Genomic DNA, 18,698 nt, shown 5'->3' with positions numbered 1-18,698 from the left:
AAGCGGATTAATGTGCTTAATTTTAAGAAGTCACTTGGCCACTTTAGTTGTGATACAAACTTTATCAAAACATATAGGCCTATAGGCTAGGCTACATGAGGTGTGTGACTATGATTCGAAAAAGTCACACAGAAAAAGGCATTGTTTATTGCCTTATGCTGGGAATCATTCACAAGTGATAATATATCATTCAAAAGTGATAGGCTAATATTGTCACCCACCAGACTATTCTTGATTTATTCTAGTCTTTACATATACCAAATAATATATGTGTGAAATGTGTTTTGATTTAGAATGGACCATTATCGAAACAGGGTCAGGGGAAGAAATACATGTCATCTATGCCCTTAAATAGCTAATGGAGGACGCTTTTCCTGTGGTTCATTTTCATGCCAGCCAGGTAGGCTATACTCCTGTGGTAAAGATAAGCAATGTGCCAAATATTAGGAAAGTTGAGAAATAAATATACTAGGCCTAGCCTATAGAAAGCTGATGGGATCGTCCTCTTTGTAATAGAGGCCATCGCTCTGTTTTCTCGCGCAATTGCATAGCCTATAGAAATGTTGCGCAACATGAGCTCATAGGCTTTCAGAAAGTATTTGATTAGATTTTCGAACATTTGCATTGATGTCAGAGTGATCAGAGGGATCGTTCGCAAGTTTGGTAAGCTACTAATGACCAGCAGCAGCATCAGAGCTTGGAGAAGCCTAATTACCATGAGTAAACGGTCACATGGAATTTGACTGCCTTCATGACTTGTGACCGCAGGTGTGGTGGTAAAATGGTCACCGCAACGGCCCTATCTGTAACCATGTTTCCATCCAGTTTATATGCGAGTAAAATCATACTGTATATAAAAAAAAATCATGACTGCTGTGATAGAAACAGGAGGTTTTTGTACAACTTCATAAATGCCGACAGATCATTTGTTCGTTCGACATGTTTGGTCTTTTTGTGTCAGTAAAATATATTTAGCGAGAAATGGCGGTGGAAACGCCTTTTATGCACAAATATTGATATAACAACCATCATAACGAAGTAAACTTGGAGCCACGCGATGACATGGTGTGTAGTCCTCCCACTACGACTCGGGAAAACATGCAGTTTATTAGGCTAGAGATAAAATGAGTTATGATGAACTTCACAGGGTGGTGAAGGTGCAAGGTGATCTTGATTCTCCTTTCCAATAAATATCAACAATCTTATTCTGGTGACATGATGATCGATGCTTGACTGCCAGTTGACAAATCAAAATAGTCCAGCTCTTACACATGACAATCTCAGAATGTAGACTAGCCTACCTGCACAGCCTACAAGCACTGTATCTGCCACCTGTTGGCTAGAGCGCACGTGCCAAGACCCGAGTAAGGAACATTTGTTATTCAATGCAACAGTTTGTGACAACAATCGGTAGAGTTGAAAATGTGATAGAAACACAGGGAATTTAAGATTTTTGTTCAGTACATAAAAATAAGCGAAAAAGTACATTTTGTGTGCACTACGTCAGCATGGACTGATTTTTCTTTCTCTAACAAGTCAGTTTTTAGGATATTCTCATTAAAATATGTCGCCAATTGGATGGAAACCTAGCTATTGTCAGCTACCTCACCTATGGGTCAACCTCACACATACAATTAGAGCATGGCAGTGTGGTGCCAGGACAACAATCTCTCCCTCAATGTGAGCAAGACAAAGGAGCTGATCGTGGACTACAGGAAAAGGCAGGCCGAACAGGCCCGCATTAACATCGACGGGGCTGTAGTGGAGCGGGTCGAGAGTTTCAAGTTCCTTGGTGTCCACATCAGCAACGAACTATCATGGTCTAAACACACCAAGACAATCATGAAGAGGGCACAATAAAACCTATTCCCCCTCAGGAGATTGAAAAGATTTGGCATGGGCCCCCAGATCCTCATAAAGTTCAACAGCTGCACCATCGTGAGCATCCTGACCGGTTGCGTCACTGCCTGGTATGGCAACAGCTCGGCATCTAACCGTAAGGCGCTACAGAGGGTAGTGCGTACAGCCCAGTTCATCACTGGGGCCAAGCTTCCTGCCATCCAGGACCTATATACTAGGCAGTGTAAGAGGAAAGCCCAAAAATTGCCAAAGACCCCAGTCACCCAAGTCGTAGAATGTTTTCTCTGCTACCGCACGGCAAGCGGTACCAGAGCGCCAAGTCTAGGATCAAAAGGCTCCTTAACAGCTTCTACCCCCAAGCCATAAGACTACTGAACAATTAATCAAATGGCCACCGTACTATTTACATTGACACCCCCCTTCCACCATTTGTTTTTTACACTGCTGCTACGTTGTTTATTATTTATGCATAGTGACTTCACCCCTACCTACATGTGTCACACTCATTGGAATTTAGCACTTTCCTTTAGTAGTGCTATAGATAGTGTAGTATGAGTTGAGCTCTTGGTAGCATGGTTTAGTTGTCGATGGCAGCTTGCTGGGCTGTCTCTTGCAATGTACTGGGCCTGCTGGGTTGTAATGTTGGGTGTAGCCTCTCGCAGCTGCGTCATGCGGGTCCCCTGTGTATGTAGTCACCCTGAAGGTAAATTCCAGTTCTTTTATACTCTAGACTAGTTCTTGGGCGTGTTTAGCAATTAGTCTATGCCAATCTGTGGAATCACAGCACACCATACAGGCAAGGAAAATAGTCCATGCGATTCAATTCGAATTCACACGTGAGAATGTAAGGAATTAAATGAAAGGAAATCGCTGTAAACTACACACAGCACACATGATTAAATGGCACTCGTACGTTACTATGGGTAGGCATTGATTGAAGCTCAATGTTAAATTCAAATGTCCTTACCATCATATCTATGCCAACATGACACCAATCTCTATGAAAATTTGCATATCAACTTGATTGAAGGTATACAACACTCTCCACGCCTCTCGTCATGGGCCGTCCGGCCGTTATCGAGAACCACATACCAGATTTTCTTTAACAGGGTTGTTAGCAATTGATTTTTAAGAGTATTTCTTGCATTTACAGTTGAAGTCGGAAGTAGACATACACCTTAGCCAAATACATTTAAACTCAGTTTTTCACAATTCCTGACATTTAATTCCAGTAAGAATTCCCTGTCTTTGGTCAGCTAGGATCACCACTTTATTTTAAGAATGTGAAATGTCAGAATAATAGTAGAGAGAATTATTTATTTCAGCTTTTATTTCTAACATCACATTCCCAGTGGTTCAGAAGTTTACATACACTCAATTAGTATTTGGTAGCATTGCCTTTAAATTGTTTAACTTGGGTCAAACGTTTCAGGTAGCCTTCCACAAGCTTCCCACAATAAGTTGGGTGAATTTTGGCCCATTCCTCCTGACAGAACTGGTGTAACAGAGTCAGGTTTGTAGGCCTCTTGCTCGCACACGCCTTTTCAGTTCTGCCCACACATTTTCTATAGGATTTGAGGTCAGGGCATTGTGATGGCCACTCCAATACATTGACTTTGTTGTCCTTAAGTCATTTTGCCACAACTTTGGAAGTATGCTTGGGGTCATTGTCCATTTGGAAGAACCATTTGCGACCAAGCTTTAACTTCCTGACTGATGTCTTGAGATGTTGCTTCAATATATCCACATAATTTTCTTCCTTCATGATGCCATCTATTTTGTGAAATGCACCAGTACCTCCTGCAGCAAAAGCACCCCCACAACATGATGCTGCCACCCCCGTGCTTCACGGTTGGGATGGTGTTCTTCGGCTTGCAAACATCCACCTTTTTCCTCCAAACATAACGATGGTCATTATGGCCAAACAGTTCTATTTTTGTTTCATCAGACCAGAGGATATCTCTTTTTTATGGCGTTTTGGAGCAGTGGCTTCTTCCTTGCTGAACGGCCTTTCAGATTATGTCGATATAGGACTTGTTTTACTGTGGAAATAGATACTTTTGTACCTGTATCTTCACAAGGCCCTTTGCTGTTGTTCTGGGATTGATTTGCACTTTTCGCACCAAAGTACGTTCATCTCTAGGAGACAGAACGCGTCTCCTCCCTGAGCAGTATGACGGCTACATGGTCCCATGGTGTTTATACTTGCGTACTATTGTTTGCACAGATGAACATGGTACCTTCAGGTGTTTGGAAATTGCTCCCTTGGATGAACCAGACTTGTGGAGGTCTACAATATTTTTTGTTGGCTGATTTATTTTTATTTTCCCATGATGTCAAGCAAGGCACTGAGTTTGAAGGTCGGCCTTGAAATACATCCACAGGTACATCTCCGATTGACTCAAATAATGTCAATTAACCTATCAGAAGCTTCTAAAGCCATGACATCATTTTCTGGAATTTTCCAAGATGTTTAAATGCACAGACAACTTAGTGTATGTAAACTTCTGACCCACTGGAATTGTGACTAAGTGAAACAATCTGTCTGTAAACATTTGTTGGAAAAATGACTTGTGTCATGCACAAAGTAGATGTCCTAACCGACTTGCCAAAACTATAGTTTGTTAACAAGAAATTTGTGGAGTGGTTGAAAAATGAGTTTTAATTACTCCAACCTAAGTGTATGTAAACTTCTGACTTCAACTGTACCTAGCTCAAATTCTAGACATCAGATTAAAAAGAGACTATAGCGTCCATAAAGTGAGCATTGGACTTAAAAAATGCAGAATTTGTAGGCGCAACAGTTTTTATTCAAATGTATAATTTATCTCTCTCACATGCGCATTTCTGTCAGTTTAACAACCAATTATGTACTACCTTTTGTGCATTTCTGACAATGTCAACATATTTTGGCTGCTTGGCAACAACACAGCTGCTTGCACCATGCTGCCACTTCCAAGCTGTGTTCAAATAATTCTCTCTTTCTTTCTTTCTCTCTCTCGGAGGACCTGAGCCCTAGGACAATGCCTCAGGACTACCTGGCATGATGACTCCTTGCTGTCCCCAGTCCACCTGGCCGTGCTGCTGCTCCAGTTTCAAGTGTTCTGCCTGCGGCTATGGAACCCTGACCTGTTCACCGGACGTGCTACCTGTCCCAGACCTGCTGTTTTCGACTCTCTAGAGACAGCAGGAGCGGTAGAGATACTCTCAATGATCGGCTATGAAAAGCCAACTGACATTTACTCTTGAGGTGCTCACCTGTTGCACCCTCGACAACTACTGTGATTATTATTATTTGACCATGCTGGTCATTTATGAACATTTGAACATCTTGGCCATGTTCTGTTATAATCTCCACCCGGCACAGCCAGAAGAGGACTGGCCACCCCTCATAGCCTGGTTCTTCTCTAGGTTTCTTCCTAGGTTTTGGCCTTTCTAGGGAGTTTTTCCTAGCCACCGTGCTTCTACACCTGCATTGCTTGCTGTTTGGGGTTTTAGGCTGGGTTTCTGTACAGCACTTTGAGATATCAGCTGATGTAAGATGGGCTATATAAAGTTTGCTAACTATAAGGGCACAAGGCAAGACCCAGACACAGGAGGCAGATGGTTAGAGTCCAAGATGTTTATTAACAATCCAATAGGGGTAGGCAAGAGAATGGTCGTGGACAGACAAAAGGTCAAAACCAGTTCAGCGATCCAGAGGTACAGAATGGCAGGCAGACTCGAGGTCTGGTCAGGCAGGCGGGAATGCAGTCCAGAAAACAGGCAAAGGTCAAAACCGGGGGAACTAGTAGAAGAAAATAGAAAAGTAGGAGCACGGGAAAAAACACTCTGGTTGACTTGAACATACAAGACAAACTGGCTCAGAGAGTCAGGAGACACAGGGATAAATACACTGGGGAAAATAAGCGACACCTGGAGGGGGTGGAGACAATCACAAGGACAGGTGAAACAGATCATGATGTGACATTAACTTTCTATTCAAATTTATTGGTGTGAGATCATTTATTTATTTCAGGATATGTATACCGAGTATATCCACATCACCATCAGACCATTTTATTGGTAAACTACATGGTAATGTAAAAGTATTTTTTTTTTCATGATCCAATACCTAATATAGTACACTGGTTGTAATCCAGAGAGGTTAGAAAAATTATCTAGGTCCTCTATGAGGCTGTGGAGGGATCCAAGTTGTGGATTTAAAAGAAAACATGAATCATCAGCGTACAATTACACCTTTGTTTTAAGCCCTGTATTTTTAATCCCTTCATATTATTGTTGGATCTGATATTAATAGTTAACATTTTGAGGACTATAATAAATAGATATGCCGATAGTGGACAACCTTATTTTACTCCTCTTGACAGTTTAAAACTTTCTGAGAAGTAGCCATTATTTACTGTTTTACACCTGGAGTTACTATACATGATTTTAACCCATTTTCTCCAAAATTGAAATGTACCAGGCATTTATATATAAACTTCAGTCATACTTTATCAAAAGCCTTTTCAAAGTCAGCTATGAGTAGCAGGCCTGGTTTCCCAGATTTTTCATAGTGTTCTATTGTTTCCAGTACTTGCCTTATATTATCTCCAATGTATCGTCCATGTAAAAAACCTGTCTTATTAGAATGAATAATGTCCGACAATACCTTTTTAATTCTATGCGGTATACATTTTGCTACATTTTTTTCATCACAACACTGAAATGTAAGGGGCATACAATTTTTTAAATGGACTGGATCTTTATATTTCCCACTTGTATCCTGTTTCAGTAATAATGAAATCAGACCTTGTTGAGTGTCTGATAATCTACCATTTACAAAGGAGTGGTTAAAACATGCTATACCTCAACTGGTATGTACACACTGCCATGTCTCTGACTTCTTCCCTATAGGCTGTCTCATCATTGTCGGTGATCAGGCCAACTTAATGAAGGTGTTAGAGTCCTGCTTGGCCACGCAGTTATGGGTGAACAGGGCGTACAGGAGGGGACTAAGCACGCATCCCTGAGGGGCCCCCGTATTGAGGATCAGCGTGGCAGATGTGTTGTTGCCTACCCTTACCACCTGGGGGTGGCCCGTCAGAAAGTCCAGGATCCAGTTGTAGAGGGAGGTGTTTAGTCCCAGAGTCCTTAGCTTAGTAATTAGCTTTGTGGGCACTATGGTGTTGAACACTGAGCTGTAGTCAATGAACAGCATTCTCACATAGGTGCTCCTTTTGTACAGGTGGGAAAGGGCAGTGTGGAGTGCGATTGAGATTGCATCATCTGTGGATCTGTTGGGTTTGTATTTGAATCGGAGTGGTTCTAGGGTTTCCTGGATGATGGTGTAGATGTGAGCCATCACCAGCCATTCAAATCACTTCATGGCTATCGACGTGAGTGCTACGGGGCGGTAGTAATTTAGGCAGGTTACCTTCGCTTTCTTGGGCACAGGGACTATGGGGGTCTGTTTGAAACATGTAGGTATTACAGACTTCGGTTGAGGTTGAAAATGTCAGTGAAGACACTTGCCATTTGGTCTGGGCACGCTCTGAGTACATGTCCTAGTAATCCGTCTGGCCCCGCGGCCTTGTGAATGTTGACCTGTTTAAAGGTCTTGCTGACATCGGCTACGAAGACAGTGATCAGACAGTCATCCGGAACAGCTGGTGCTCTCATCCCTTCCAGTCATCCCTTCCGAAAGCGAACAAAGCAAGAGAAACAAAAACATACATTTAGCCGTCCATTCATCAGTTGGTGTGTGTAAGTGTGTGTGTTGCGGGGTTAAAGCTACGAACCCATAGGCTTGGCTCTCTCATCTCTTCCAGGCTTTTCGGAGGGAGGGTGAACAATGAGACAGTCATTCGAATGTAAGCAATGTCCCCACGTGCTCTGGCAGCTTTCATGGCCGGGATAAGTTATTTTCTCTTCTGGCGCACAGCTTCAGGATAGTCCTCAATGAGGAAGATGTATGTTCCCCTCAAGTTCTTGGCTCATTCCAGAACCACTACCTTGTCCTTGAACCTCAGGAACTTGACAACTATCGGCCTGGGCCTGTCACGTGGGCCGGTGGTGGGTTTTCCAGTATTTTGGGCGCGTTTCAACTCAATCTCAATTTACAGTTTTCCAAGATCATTTCCCTCACTTTGTCCTACATCCATGGCTCATGTGGAGATTCTGCAATTCCGTCTACAACAATGTTGTTCCGCCTTGATTGTCCCTCAAGATAATCTGATTTCTTTGTCATTGTTATCATGGATTCACATACAGAACTAATGTCCTCTCTTAATGATTTACAGATTGTCTTCTTGCCGTTTTCCTGTTTAAACTCATCGAGCGGACCCTGGGAGAACTGCAAACTGTTCTTCAGGTCCTGGACCTCTCTGGTCAGGTCGTCCATTTTTTAAATTAGTTTACTTCACCAGTATTTGGACACAACAGTTGAAGCTATTTTCTTGTTGTAACAACTGCTTGTATAACTGCGATAGTGACACCACTGTCCTCAACAGTACTCCCACCGGCTTTGGTCTTTGTCATGGTAGCAACGTAGGCTACGCTGTTACTCCCCACAATTCCAGACAGGGCAGGTCACAGGGAAGATGGGAACACCAACAAACAGTTGGGATCTAGACAGCCACAAGCCTGGGAAAATCCGCGCTCAAAGCCACAAGGGCTAACTCAATCTCAGGCTGCATTCAAGCCCTCAAGGAAACCCTGCTTGCTTTATAGACAGCTAACCCTCGGACGGAATGATCCGCGAACAGACCGCAGCGGTCCCAGCATCTGATGCCAACGGTGCAGCAGGATCCAAAATCAAAAGGTATCTAGCTAGTAACCAAACTTTTCCAATAGAACACTTTCAGACACTTCCAAAACAAGAAACCGAGCGCTGCCTCATTCCGCATTCAACAGGAAATTATGTGATTAATGGACTGCATCAAGCTTGTGAATGGTAAATAATGTATTGTGTCATTTTGGAGTCACTTTTATTGCAAATAAGAATATAATATGTTTTTAAACACTTCAACATTAATGTGGATGCTACCATGATTACAGATAATACTGAATTAATCATGAATAATGATTAGTGAGAAAGTTAGACACACAAATATCATATTCCCCCCAAAATGCTAACCTCCCATGTGATTGTAATGGTGAGAGGTCAGCATGTCTTGGTGGTATGATATTTGTGCATCTGTAACTTTCGCACTCATCCTTATTCACGATTCATTCACCTCATGGAGTACAGAGCCAAAAGAAAAAATGCATCACTGTCCATGCCCTCATTGTAAATCTATTAAGCACTGAGCAGATAAGTCTTCAATCTATTAAATTCATATTTGAATATGTTTGTATTCTTTGCATTCTGCAACAATTAAGTCATGTCAACAACCCTCCCAGAGAATGTCCATATAACGTTAAATGTATATATTTTGTCTGTTTTAGCTTTGGAGTCAAAAGCAAATGAACATCAACAAATTCAGTACACTGCACACTGTCATTCATCTTTATTGATCATCTATTGTATACATTTTGTGTAAACATATGAATGTCCAAGACTCAGTGAACCACTCTGGTTGTTGCTCTTGATCCCAGGACAGGGAAGGGCCCAGTGGCTTATTGGTACAGTTTATAAGGCTGTGAGGTCACAGTTCAGTTTTCAGTAGAAGCTTGGCTTTTTTCATGTTCTTGGCCACTATGGAGAGAGGGACAAGAAGCTTGGGTAAGAATCTGTTTACCAGGGAAGTGGTAAATTCCATTTCATGTCAGGAAGATAATTGGAATTCAATTCAGGAATTGACTGAATTTAAATTGCCCAACCTTGCTTTATGTTGTTCTGATAGTAGTGGACCAAACGATTAATTATTTTACACTTTGAGCAATTAGAGTAATCATTTGCTTAATTTCTGACTAATAATAATCCTTCTTTCACTTTTCAGCTTTTCATTTGAGCAAGTAAAACCTTTATAAAGTATTCATCCACCCCTTTACCCACCCACCTTCTCTCCCTCTAAGAATTGTCCTTAAACAATCTCAATGCTTTATTGGTTGTATCTCCCAACTCTCTCCTCTCAACTAGTTAGTGAATTAGGTGAAGGAAGAAAGAGTAGAACCAAGTAACAGAAGGATATCTGACTCTCATAGGACCTCATTAGGGAAGAAGAGGCACACTCACAGTGTGGGATGTCGCTCGGCTCGTAGGTGTACAGGCGATTACTGTACTTCCCAACAAGGTCTAAACGCACGGTCATGGATGGATCTGTGGGGGGGAGAGATATTTTGGAGGACTTTGCCAAAGCTTCAAAACATAATACATCATTATGTAGGTATAACTAGATTGTAATGCTTTATTCATACTATTCAATTTCTAACACTATGACGACCCATAAATTACATTGATCCCTTGATCAAGACCCACATGTACTGTAAGTTATTTAGTGGTTCTTAGGCAAATCGCTACTGATTAAAATAAATGTATGCGAGGCACTGAATACAGTTACATCAAAGATCTCACAGCAAGCTTTGGACCTGAGTGATGTGTTGGGGATTCAGAATAAGTGGTGATTTATTTCCTAAGTGAGTTGGCATGGTAGAAGAAGAGACCCACCAACAAACATGATTCTTGGGACGTAGTTGCCATCTGCTGCCAGATTAGTGTCTGTAGTCTCATGCTGAAAAAGAAATCCAAAGGACATCAAAATATACATCTCTAATCAACAATCATCTATTTAGCATCTAAATTCGAACATTTACCTCCAAGTGATGAAATAATGAAATGCATAATACAATGTACAATATGTGATTGGGATATGGTTACAACCATATAATTTCATTGCTTCCAATGAGTGTATGTTGAATTAAAAAAAATGTAATCAATTACAATCAAATTGAGCATAACAAAATCCTTTTGGGCCATTTTCTGTACGGTTTTATCAACAGCAAACGCCTTCTTCAGAGCTGTGGAAGGAAGTGTGACAGAATGATAGTCAGTGAAAACCTCACCTTTAACTTCAACACACTTTATCCTAATAGTAGAATTTGTATGTATTGCTATTCTTTTGTCATACAAGCCTTTACAAATGATAATGTCTAAAGAAATGTTGGTACAACGAGACTAACTGTAAGGCAACAAAGACCTTGGTTGGGCCCTTTGGTTAGATGAAGTACAGTACCAGTCAAAAGTTTGGACGCACCTAGTCATTCAAGGGTTTTTCTTTATTTTTACTATTTTCTACATTGTAGAATAATAGTTCAGACATCAAAACTATGAAATAACACATATGGAAACATTTAGTAACCAAAAAAGTGTTAAAGAAATCAAAATATATTTTATATTTGAGATTCTTCACAGTGTTCACCCTTTGCCTTAATGACAGCTTTGCACACTCTTGGCATTCTCTCAACCAGCTTCATGAGAAATGCTTTTCCAACAGTCTTGAAGGAGTTTCCACATATGCTGAACACTTGTTGGGTGCTTTTCCTTGACTCTGCGGTCCAACTCATTCCAAATCATCTCAATTTGGTTGAGGTCAGGTGATTGTGGATGCACTCCATCACTCTCCTTCTTGGTCAAATAGCCCTTACACAGCCTGGAGGTGTGTTTTGGGTCAATGTCCTGTTGAAAAACAAATGATAGTCCCACTACGCGCAAACCATTTGATTAACTTCTCTAGGGCCAGTGGGACGATTTTGTCCCACCTACGTAACAGCCAGTGGAATCCCGTGGCGCGTTATTCAAATACCATACAAATGCTATTACTTCAATTTATCAAACATATTACTATTTTACACCACTTTAAAGACAAGACTCTCGTTAATCTAACCACACTGTCCGATTTCAAAAAGGCTTTACAATGAAAGCAAAACATTAGATTATGTCAGCAGAGTACCCAGCCAGAAATAATCAGACACCCATTCTTCAAGCTAGCATATAATGTCACATAAACCCAAACCACAGCTAAATGCAGCACTAACCTTTGATGATCTTCATCAGATGACAATCTTAGGACATTATGTTATACAATACATGCATGTTTTGTTCAATCAAGTTCATATTTATATCAAAAAACATATTTTTACATTAGCATGTGACGTTCAGAACTAGCATACCCCCCGCAAACTTACGGTGAATTTACTAAATTACTCACGATAAACGTTCACAAAAAACATAACAATTATTTTAAGAATCATAGATACAGAACTCCTCTATGCACTCGCTATGTCCGATTTTAAAATAGCTTTTCGGTGAAAGCACATTTTGCAATATTCTAAGTAGATAGCCCGGCATCACAGGGCTAGCTATTTAGACACCCACCAAGTTTAGCCCTCACCAAAGTTATATTTACTATAAGAAAAATGTTATTACCTTTGCTGTTCTTCCTCAGAATGCACTCCCAGGACTTCTACTTCAATAACAAATGTTGGTTTGGTTCAAAATAATCCATAGTTATATCCAAATAGCGGCGTTTTGTTCGTGCGTTCAAGACACTATCCGAAAGGGTAAAGAAGGGTGACGTTTCGTGACAAAAAAATTCTAAATATTCCATTACTGTACTTCGAAGCATGTCAACCGCTGTTTAAAATCAATTTTTATGCAATTTTTCTCATTAAAAAAGCGATAATATTCCGACCGGGAATCTGTGTTTTAGTACAAAGAGAGAGAAAATAAAAACATGGGGTCACCTCGTGCACGCGCCTCAGTCTCATTGTCCTCTGATAGACCACTTACGAAAGGCGCTAATGTTTTTCAGCCAGGGGCTGGAATTACATCATTCAGCTTTTTCCCGGGTTCTGAAAGCCTATGGGAGCCGTAGGAAGTGTCACGTTACAGCAAAGATCCTAAGTTTTCAATAAAAAGAGTCAAGAAGCCCAAGGAATGGTCAGACAGGGCACTTCCTGTACAGAATCTTCTCAGGTTTTTGCCTGCCATATGAGTTCTGTTATACTCACAGACACCATTCAAACAGTTTTAGAAACTTTAGGGTGTTTTCTATCCAAAGCCAATAATTATATGCATATTCTAGTTTCTGGGCAGTAGTAATAACCAGATTAAATCGGGTACATTTTTTATCCGGCCGTGTAAATACGGCCCCCTAGCCCTAACAGGTTAACACTTTTTTGGTTACTACATGATTCCATATGCATTATTTCATAGTTTTGATGTCTTCACTATTATTCTACAATTTAAAAAATAAAGAAAAACCCTTGAATGAGTAGGTGTGTCCATAGTTTTGACTGGTACTGTATGTGTGAGTATGAAAGCACAGCAGTATTACCTTGACTATGAGGACAATCCTCCATGTGATGAATGACCATCAGAGGCTTCTTACTGTGGGAACATGAGGACACAGACAAAACAAGAACACATTCCACTGCATAATAAGTAGTGGTTAGATGTGCTTACAGAGAAGTACAACGTCTCTGGGATTGTACCAAACTTAAGTCCCTAGTGTCATTATGGAGATAAGAAAACAAATAGGCTGGGTGTGTCCGAAATGGCAACCTATTTCCTATTCTGTGCACTACTTTTGATAGCGCCCTGGTCAAAAGTAGTACACTGTCTAGTGAATATGGTGCCTGTGCCATTTTGGGATGCAACCATATAATAAATATGAGGATTTCCGTTACAGTTTGATTAGTTTAATTGGACACGTTGAATTAATGGGGCGCAGTGATATGTGATTGTCTCACCTAGTTATCTTAAGATGAATGCACTAACTGTAAGTCACTCTGGATAAAAGCGTCTGATAATTGACTGAAATGTCAATTGTAATATATTATTTGTGAGGATATGGCTGTAACATAAGCAGATAGCTTTAATGAAATGTTTCACTCTCAGACATTTGAAAGACTGCTCTAATTGTCAAACATATGCCACTAACCAAACAACACAATTGCAATTTGATGTCTTGTGTATTTTGTCTAATCTTGTTTTACCTTTCTTTCATTGTCATCAGGGCTTCCTCATAGGTCTTGACCCAGGTAATGTAATCTCCCCATCCTGAGACAAAATTGAGGATGGAAATCAGAATGAATGGATTTGGTGTTAATGTAATGGGGATGGAGAACTGTTTTCATAAACTCAGAAACAAGTGTGCTTTCTAGAACCTGAGAGAGTTATTCAGCTGTCCCCATAGGAGAACCCTTTGAATAATCATTTTTTTGTTCCAGGTAGAATCCTTTTGGTTCCAGATAGAACCCTTTTGGGTTCTATGTAGAACCCTTTCCATTTTGAGTTCTATGTGGAACTCAAAATGGTTCTACCTGGAACCAAAAAGGGTTCTCCTATGGGGACAGCTGAAGAACCCTTTTTTTCTGAGTGTAGTAAACTCAAATAGACATTAGCGGTGGGGCAAGGATACATTGTTACATAATTCTTACCTCTTGAGAGAGTTTGAGGGCCTTTCCTTGTTTTCTTCTGTAGGGAAACTTCCATACAGGTGACAAAGAGCAATGCAAAGAGAGACCAGCGATACATGGTTGTCATCCGTTCTGAGGTAGAGAGAAGAGGAGGCAGTCTAGTCAAACTGTTCAAAAATACTTACATGTAATACTAATGTTTATTGCTTATTTAGTTAACCTTTATTTGACCAAGGAGTCATACTGAGACCAAGGTCTCTTTTACAGATGAGCCCTGAATTACATACATTACAGAAAATGCACACATCAAAATAGCAATACAAATTGCAAGCAGAAAGAAAAACACTGTCATAAAAAATAAACACATTCATGAGTAATAAGGTCCTCAATCAGCTTTCTGAATTGCCCTAGAGGCACCAGAACATCAAATTTAAGAACATTTTAAAGATCGTTCCACAAATAAGGTGCAAGAAAACTAAAAGCTGATTTACCAAACTCAGTAGAGACCAAAGGAATTTTCTAAGTTAGCCATCCTTGAGACCGGGTGTGGTAACTCGTAAGTCTAATGTTTAGTAATGATGTTAGGTATGGTTCGACTTTTTGTAAAAGGGCTTTATAAATGAAAACATAGCAATGTATCAACCTACAGTATAACTCTAGCCTTGACCATATAAAAGTCAAGTGTCATAAAAAGGAACCCCTTCCAAGAAACACCTGCCTTGTGCCATTTAGGGGGAGGCCTATTTCAATACAAGTGCCTAAATGAATAGTAGAGATATTCGTACATGCTTAGTAAAACAGGCCAAACCTGTTTGGTTATGTGTGTCACGTTTCCTCACACTACTCCTGTTCTCGATTATGACATTTGTCATTTGTCTATTAGTATTTTTAAATTCTAAAATAAAACCCTGTACAAGTATACTGTATTTTAGAGTTTGCACAAATCATATTAATGTATGCGTAACTTCAAACAACTGATTTTGGTGTCAGTCTGTTTCTTCTTCGGCCAAATTGGCAAAGGTAAAACGAAGGTTTAACATGATTGAATGTTGACAGAGATAGGCCTTCACACCAACCAGGTTATGCAAATGCTGCATCAAGTCAACACAATAATATTACAAGTTTCCACTAAGAAATGTTCAATAATTTTGATTTCTTACCTATTGCACAGGCATAGGAGGTGTGTCAGTATCTCCAAGCTGACAGTAACTTGGTTTTGATTTGCAGTTCTTTTTATAGACAACAGAACTCACCAAACAGGTATGGGGAGCCAAGCCTATCCAAAATATATATATATATTCTCTCTACTTGACAGTGTTCCAAACAGGACATTTTTATTTTTGCCTGAACTTTTAAACACCATCAGAATTCATAGAAAGCAGTGCACTGGGTTAGTCATATTTGATCAAATATAACTGAAGAGATGAGCTGGAATGACATTCACTCTCATGGAATGGGTTGCCAATAATAATTACCTGAAAGGCACATCCCCAATAAGCCCTAAATATGACTGCAATGAGGCATATGTCATAGTGCTTCTATGGTTATATACTGTACACCATGCCACTGCCTATTTCATTTGTTAATTTAGCAAACAAGACAACTGAAAATCCAGTGCCTTGTCACAGTCTTCACACCTACATATTTTCCCAGTCGTAGTTCGTTTTCCCCGAGTTCGCAGTAGTCTTGAACTCACTAAAGTCAGATATTGCAGTTCCTAGTTAAGTTGTTTTGAGCACGTCACAAATCATGCTTCATTGACAGCATGGCCAATGTTGAATGTTTATAATTTTCAACTAGGAAAAGAGACCCTTAATCTTAAACTTGGGACCACACAGCCACACCACTGAATAGCAGGCTAATGATTGCTTTGCAACGATTGCAGTTAGCCACTGATTCCTTCCAAACCACTCATTGTTGAATTTGCGATTCCCAACTTGTTGTGTAATGTTTATGTCCAATGGCCGATGAGCACCGATACATTTTATCTATAATTTCTCTTCATTATTTCTCTTCATATGACAAGGATTAAAAAGGATTTGCCAGTAGATTGTCAAATTGATTCATGATGATGACTGCTCACTGAGATTTTGAAACTATGATGTTGACATGACATAAAGTGATTTGATATAATTTTATCTGTGGCCAATGACCTTGAGCCTTTTTGGGTCAGCACTTCTAATATAACTCTATGGCAGCACCCAAGGGGATAGAATTTTTTTGGTCTACCCTTAGACTTGGTGGTGACGTAGTGTCCCCATGAGTGACAGAACACTGAGCGAATCACGGCGCAACACTGTATTTTCTGCTGGCTTGCCCCACCACCACAGAAAGCATTGAGTTAGGCTGAAACACCTGCATTTTGGAGCTGCCTTACTCAAGAAAACTAAAAAGAGACCATGTTTGTATGCGGCTTTATTAACGCAATGATATATATATATATATATATATATATATATATTTTACATTGTTTGCAAACTGATACGTGACACATATTAATGCCAAAATAACATGCAAAACAGGCAAGCCTGCTAAAAATGTGGGGCTCAAAAGCCACACCTGCCCTGAATGACGGGTCGCCACTGCACATGAAATCCCGGCAACTTTGAGAAAAAACACTTTATTTCGGAGTTGTCCCGCCCCCACTGTTAGGGCTGAGACGCAAGCATCTCGCCATTACATCCAGTATCTCTTATTTAGCACAAGCGCATTTCAGATTAATGATGCATTGTGGGATGGGATGCTATTGACATAGCGACAGGAGTGTTGATTGAAGAACAGTCTTGTTTTTATCAATAACTTTGGGGAATTTGTCATTTCAGCAGCTGCCATGAACGGGTCAGTGGCCCAAAAGACCCAAGACACTTTAGGGAAAGTTATAAAGAAACCGCCGCTTACTGAAAAACTGCTCAGCAAACCGCCGTTTAGGTATCTGCACGACATATTCAGTGAGGTGAGTGATTAGCTAACATTGGCTACTAGCTACAAAGAGTTCTTGCTAGTTAGATTGGATTTGATAGCTAGCTACCATTTATCCCCTGCTAAAACCAGCCAACTAACCTTTCAGCATTGAGACTGAGTCATGATAATTAGCCAATTTACGTAACAATAGCTAGCTATCAAATCAGCGTCGTTTTTCGTTGCTAGGCGCTCCTGTCTGCTTGGTTTAGTAAACAAAACCAAGTCGCGGCGCCGGGAAATGTGACTTTTCACTGTATCTATGTCAAAAATATGAAATTATTTGCTAATTGGCTGGCTATTTACTCATGAAACGGTTTAAAACATTATCCTATAACAAATTAAATGTCTGCCCCTGTGCTAGTTAACTCGTTAGTTAACGTTAACTAGCTAGTTAGCTAGCAGGTATAGTTAAATATTTTTGTCACCAAAGTGTTGTGAGGTTGTCATCCCTGTTATGAAATGAGTCCTCCTAACCTTCTATTCTCGGTGACGGTCAATGAGCTTATCCCTAAATGCAGCTGGATTGCTTGTTTGGAATTGGTCTGTCTTCCCTAACTAACTAGTTAGGATGGCAACATGAAGGCATGGCACTGTGGAAGGGTGGTGCTTGCTTGTTATAGCCCAAATAATATAAAAAGGAGATCCATTGTAATTTGTACTTGACATAACAAGTATCATGATGGCAGGGCCATGGGACAGGCAGGGGCATGCCCTCATAAATGGTGCCTTCAGAAAGTGTTTACACCCATAGACTTTTCCCAAATGTTGCTGTTTTACAGCCAGAATTTCAAATGGATTACAGTTTGTCACTGGTCTACACACCATACCCTATAATCTCCAAGTGGAATAAATTATTATACTTTTTTTATGTTCTTGAGTCAAGTATTCAACCTTTTTGTTATGGCAAGCCTAAATATGTTCAGGAGTAAACATTTGCTTAATAAATTGCATGGACTCACTCTGTCTGCAATAAGTGTTTAACATGATTTTTGAATGAATGAATGAACACATACAATTTTCTGTAATGTCTCTGAGTCAATCTGTGAATTTTTAACACAGATTCAACCACAAAGACTAGAGGTTTTCCAATGCCTTGCAAAGAAAGGCACCTTTTGGTAGATGGGCAAAAATAAAACAAATCTGACATTGAATATCCCTTTCAGCATGGTGAAGTTATTTATTACACTTTGGATGATCACTACAAAGATGCAGACGTCCTTCCTAAATCAGTTGCCGGAGAGGAATGAAACCACTCAGGGATTTCACCATGAGGCCAATGGGGACTTTAAAACAGTTACAGAGTTTAGCGGCAGTGATATAAGAAAACAGAGGATGGATCAACAACATTGTAGTTACTTCACAATACTAACCTAATTGATATAGTGAAAAGAAGGAAGCCTGCACAGAATAAAAATATCCCAAAACATGCATATGGTTTGCAACAAGGCACTAAAGTAATAATGCTAAAAATGTGGCAAAGCAATTCACTTTTTGTCCTGAATACAAAGTGTTATTTTTAGGGCAAATCCAAT

General features: G+C 40.1%; 2 protein-coding genes across 9 annotated transcripts in view; one reads left to right on the top strand and one right to left on the bottom strand.

Moving 5' to 3' along the window:
• Positions 1 to 9,338: 9,338 nt before the first annotated feature.
• LOC106586124 (anterior gradient protein 3) lies at positions 9,339 to 15,463 on the bottom strand. The gene is made up of 8 exons (XM_014173009.2): positions 15,366 to 15,463; positions 14,227 to 14,337; positions 13,783 to 13,846; positions 13,122 to 13,174; positions 10,727 to 10,803; positions 10,454 to 10,517; positions 10,022 to 10,105; positions 9,339 to 9,541 (listed from the first exon to the last, which is right to left on the bottom strand). The coding sequence occupies exons 2-8, from the start codon at positions 14,330 to 14,332 to the stop codon at positions 9,492 to 9,494; spliced, it is 498 nt and encodes a 165-aa protein (XP_014028484.1). The 5' UTR covers positions 14,333 to 14,337; positions 15,366 to 15,463; the 3' UTR covers positions 9,339 to 9,491.
• A 1,416-nt stretch (positions 15,464 to 16,879) lies between these two features.
• The window catches only part of LOC106586123 (TRAF3-interacting protein 1), a 38,765-nt gene continuing 36,946 nt past the window's right edge, over positions 16,880 to 18,698 (top strand). For 4 of the 8 annotated variants that reach the window (XR_001324133.2, XM_045707589.1, XM_014173004.2 and 1 more), the window contains exon 1: positions 16,881 to 17,158. Coding sequence is in view for 7 of the 8 variants with exons in the window: in XM_045707589.1 (XP_045563545.1) it covers positions 17,036 to 17,158 (123 nt within the window). In the remaining variant the exon portion in view is untranslated. Of the gene's footprint in view, positions 17,159 to 18,698 lie in introns of all 8 variants that reach the window. The other 4 variants (XM_045707590.1, XM_014173005.2, XM_014173008.2 and 1 more) reach the window with 3 other exon arrangements.

The sequence above is a fragment of the Salmo salar genome, chromosome ssa25, assembly GCF_905237065.1.
Source record: "Salmo salar chromosome ssa25, Ssal_v3.1, whole genome shotgun sequence".
Taxonomy (NCBI): domain Eukaryota; kingdom Metazoa; phylum Chordata; class Actinopteri; order Salmoniformes; family Salmonidae; genus Salmo; species Salmo salar.
Note: the sequence above shows the minus strand (reverse complement) of the source record. Positions and strands in the feature narration are given on the sequence as shown.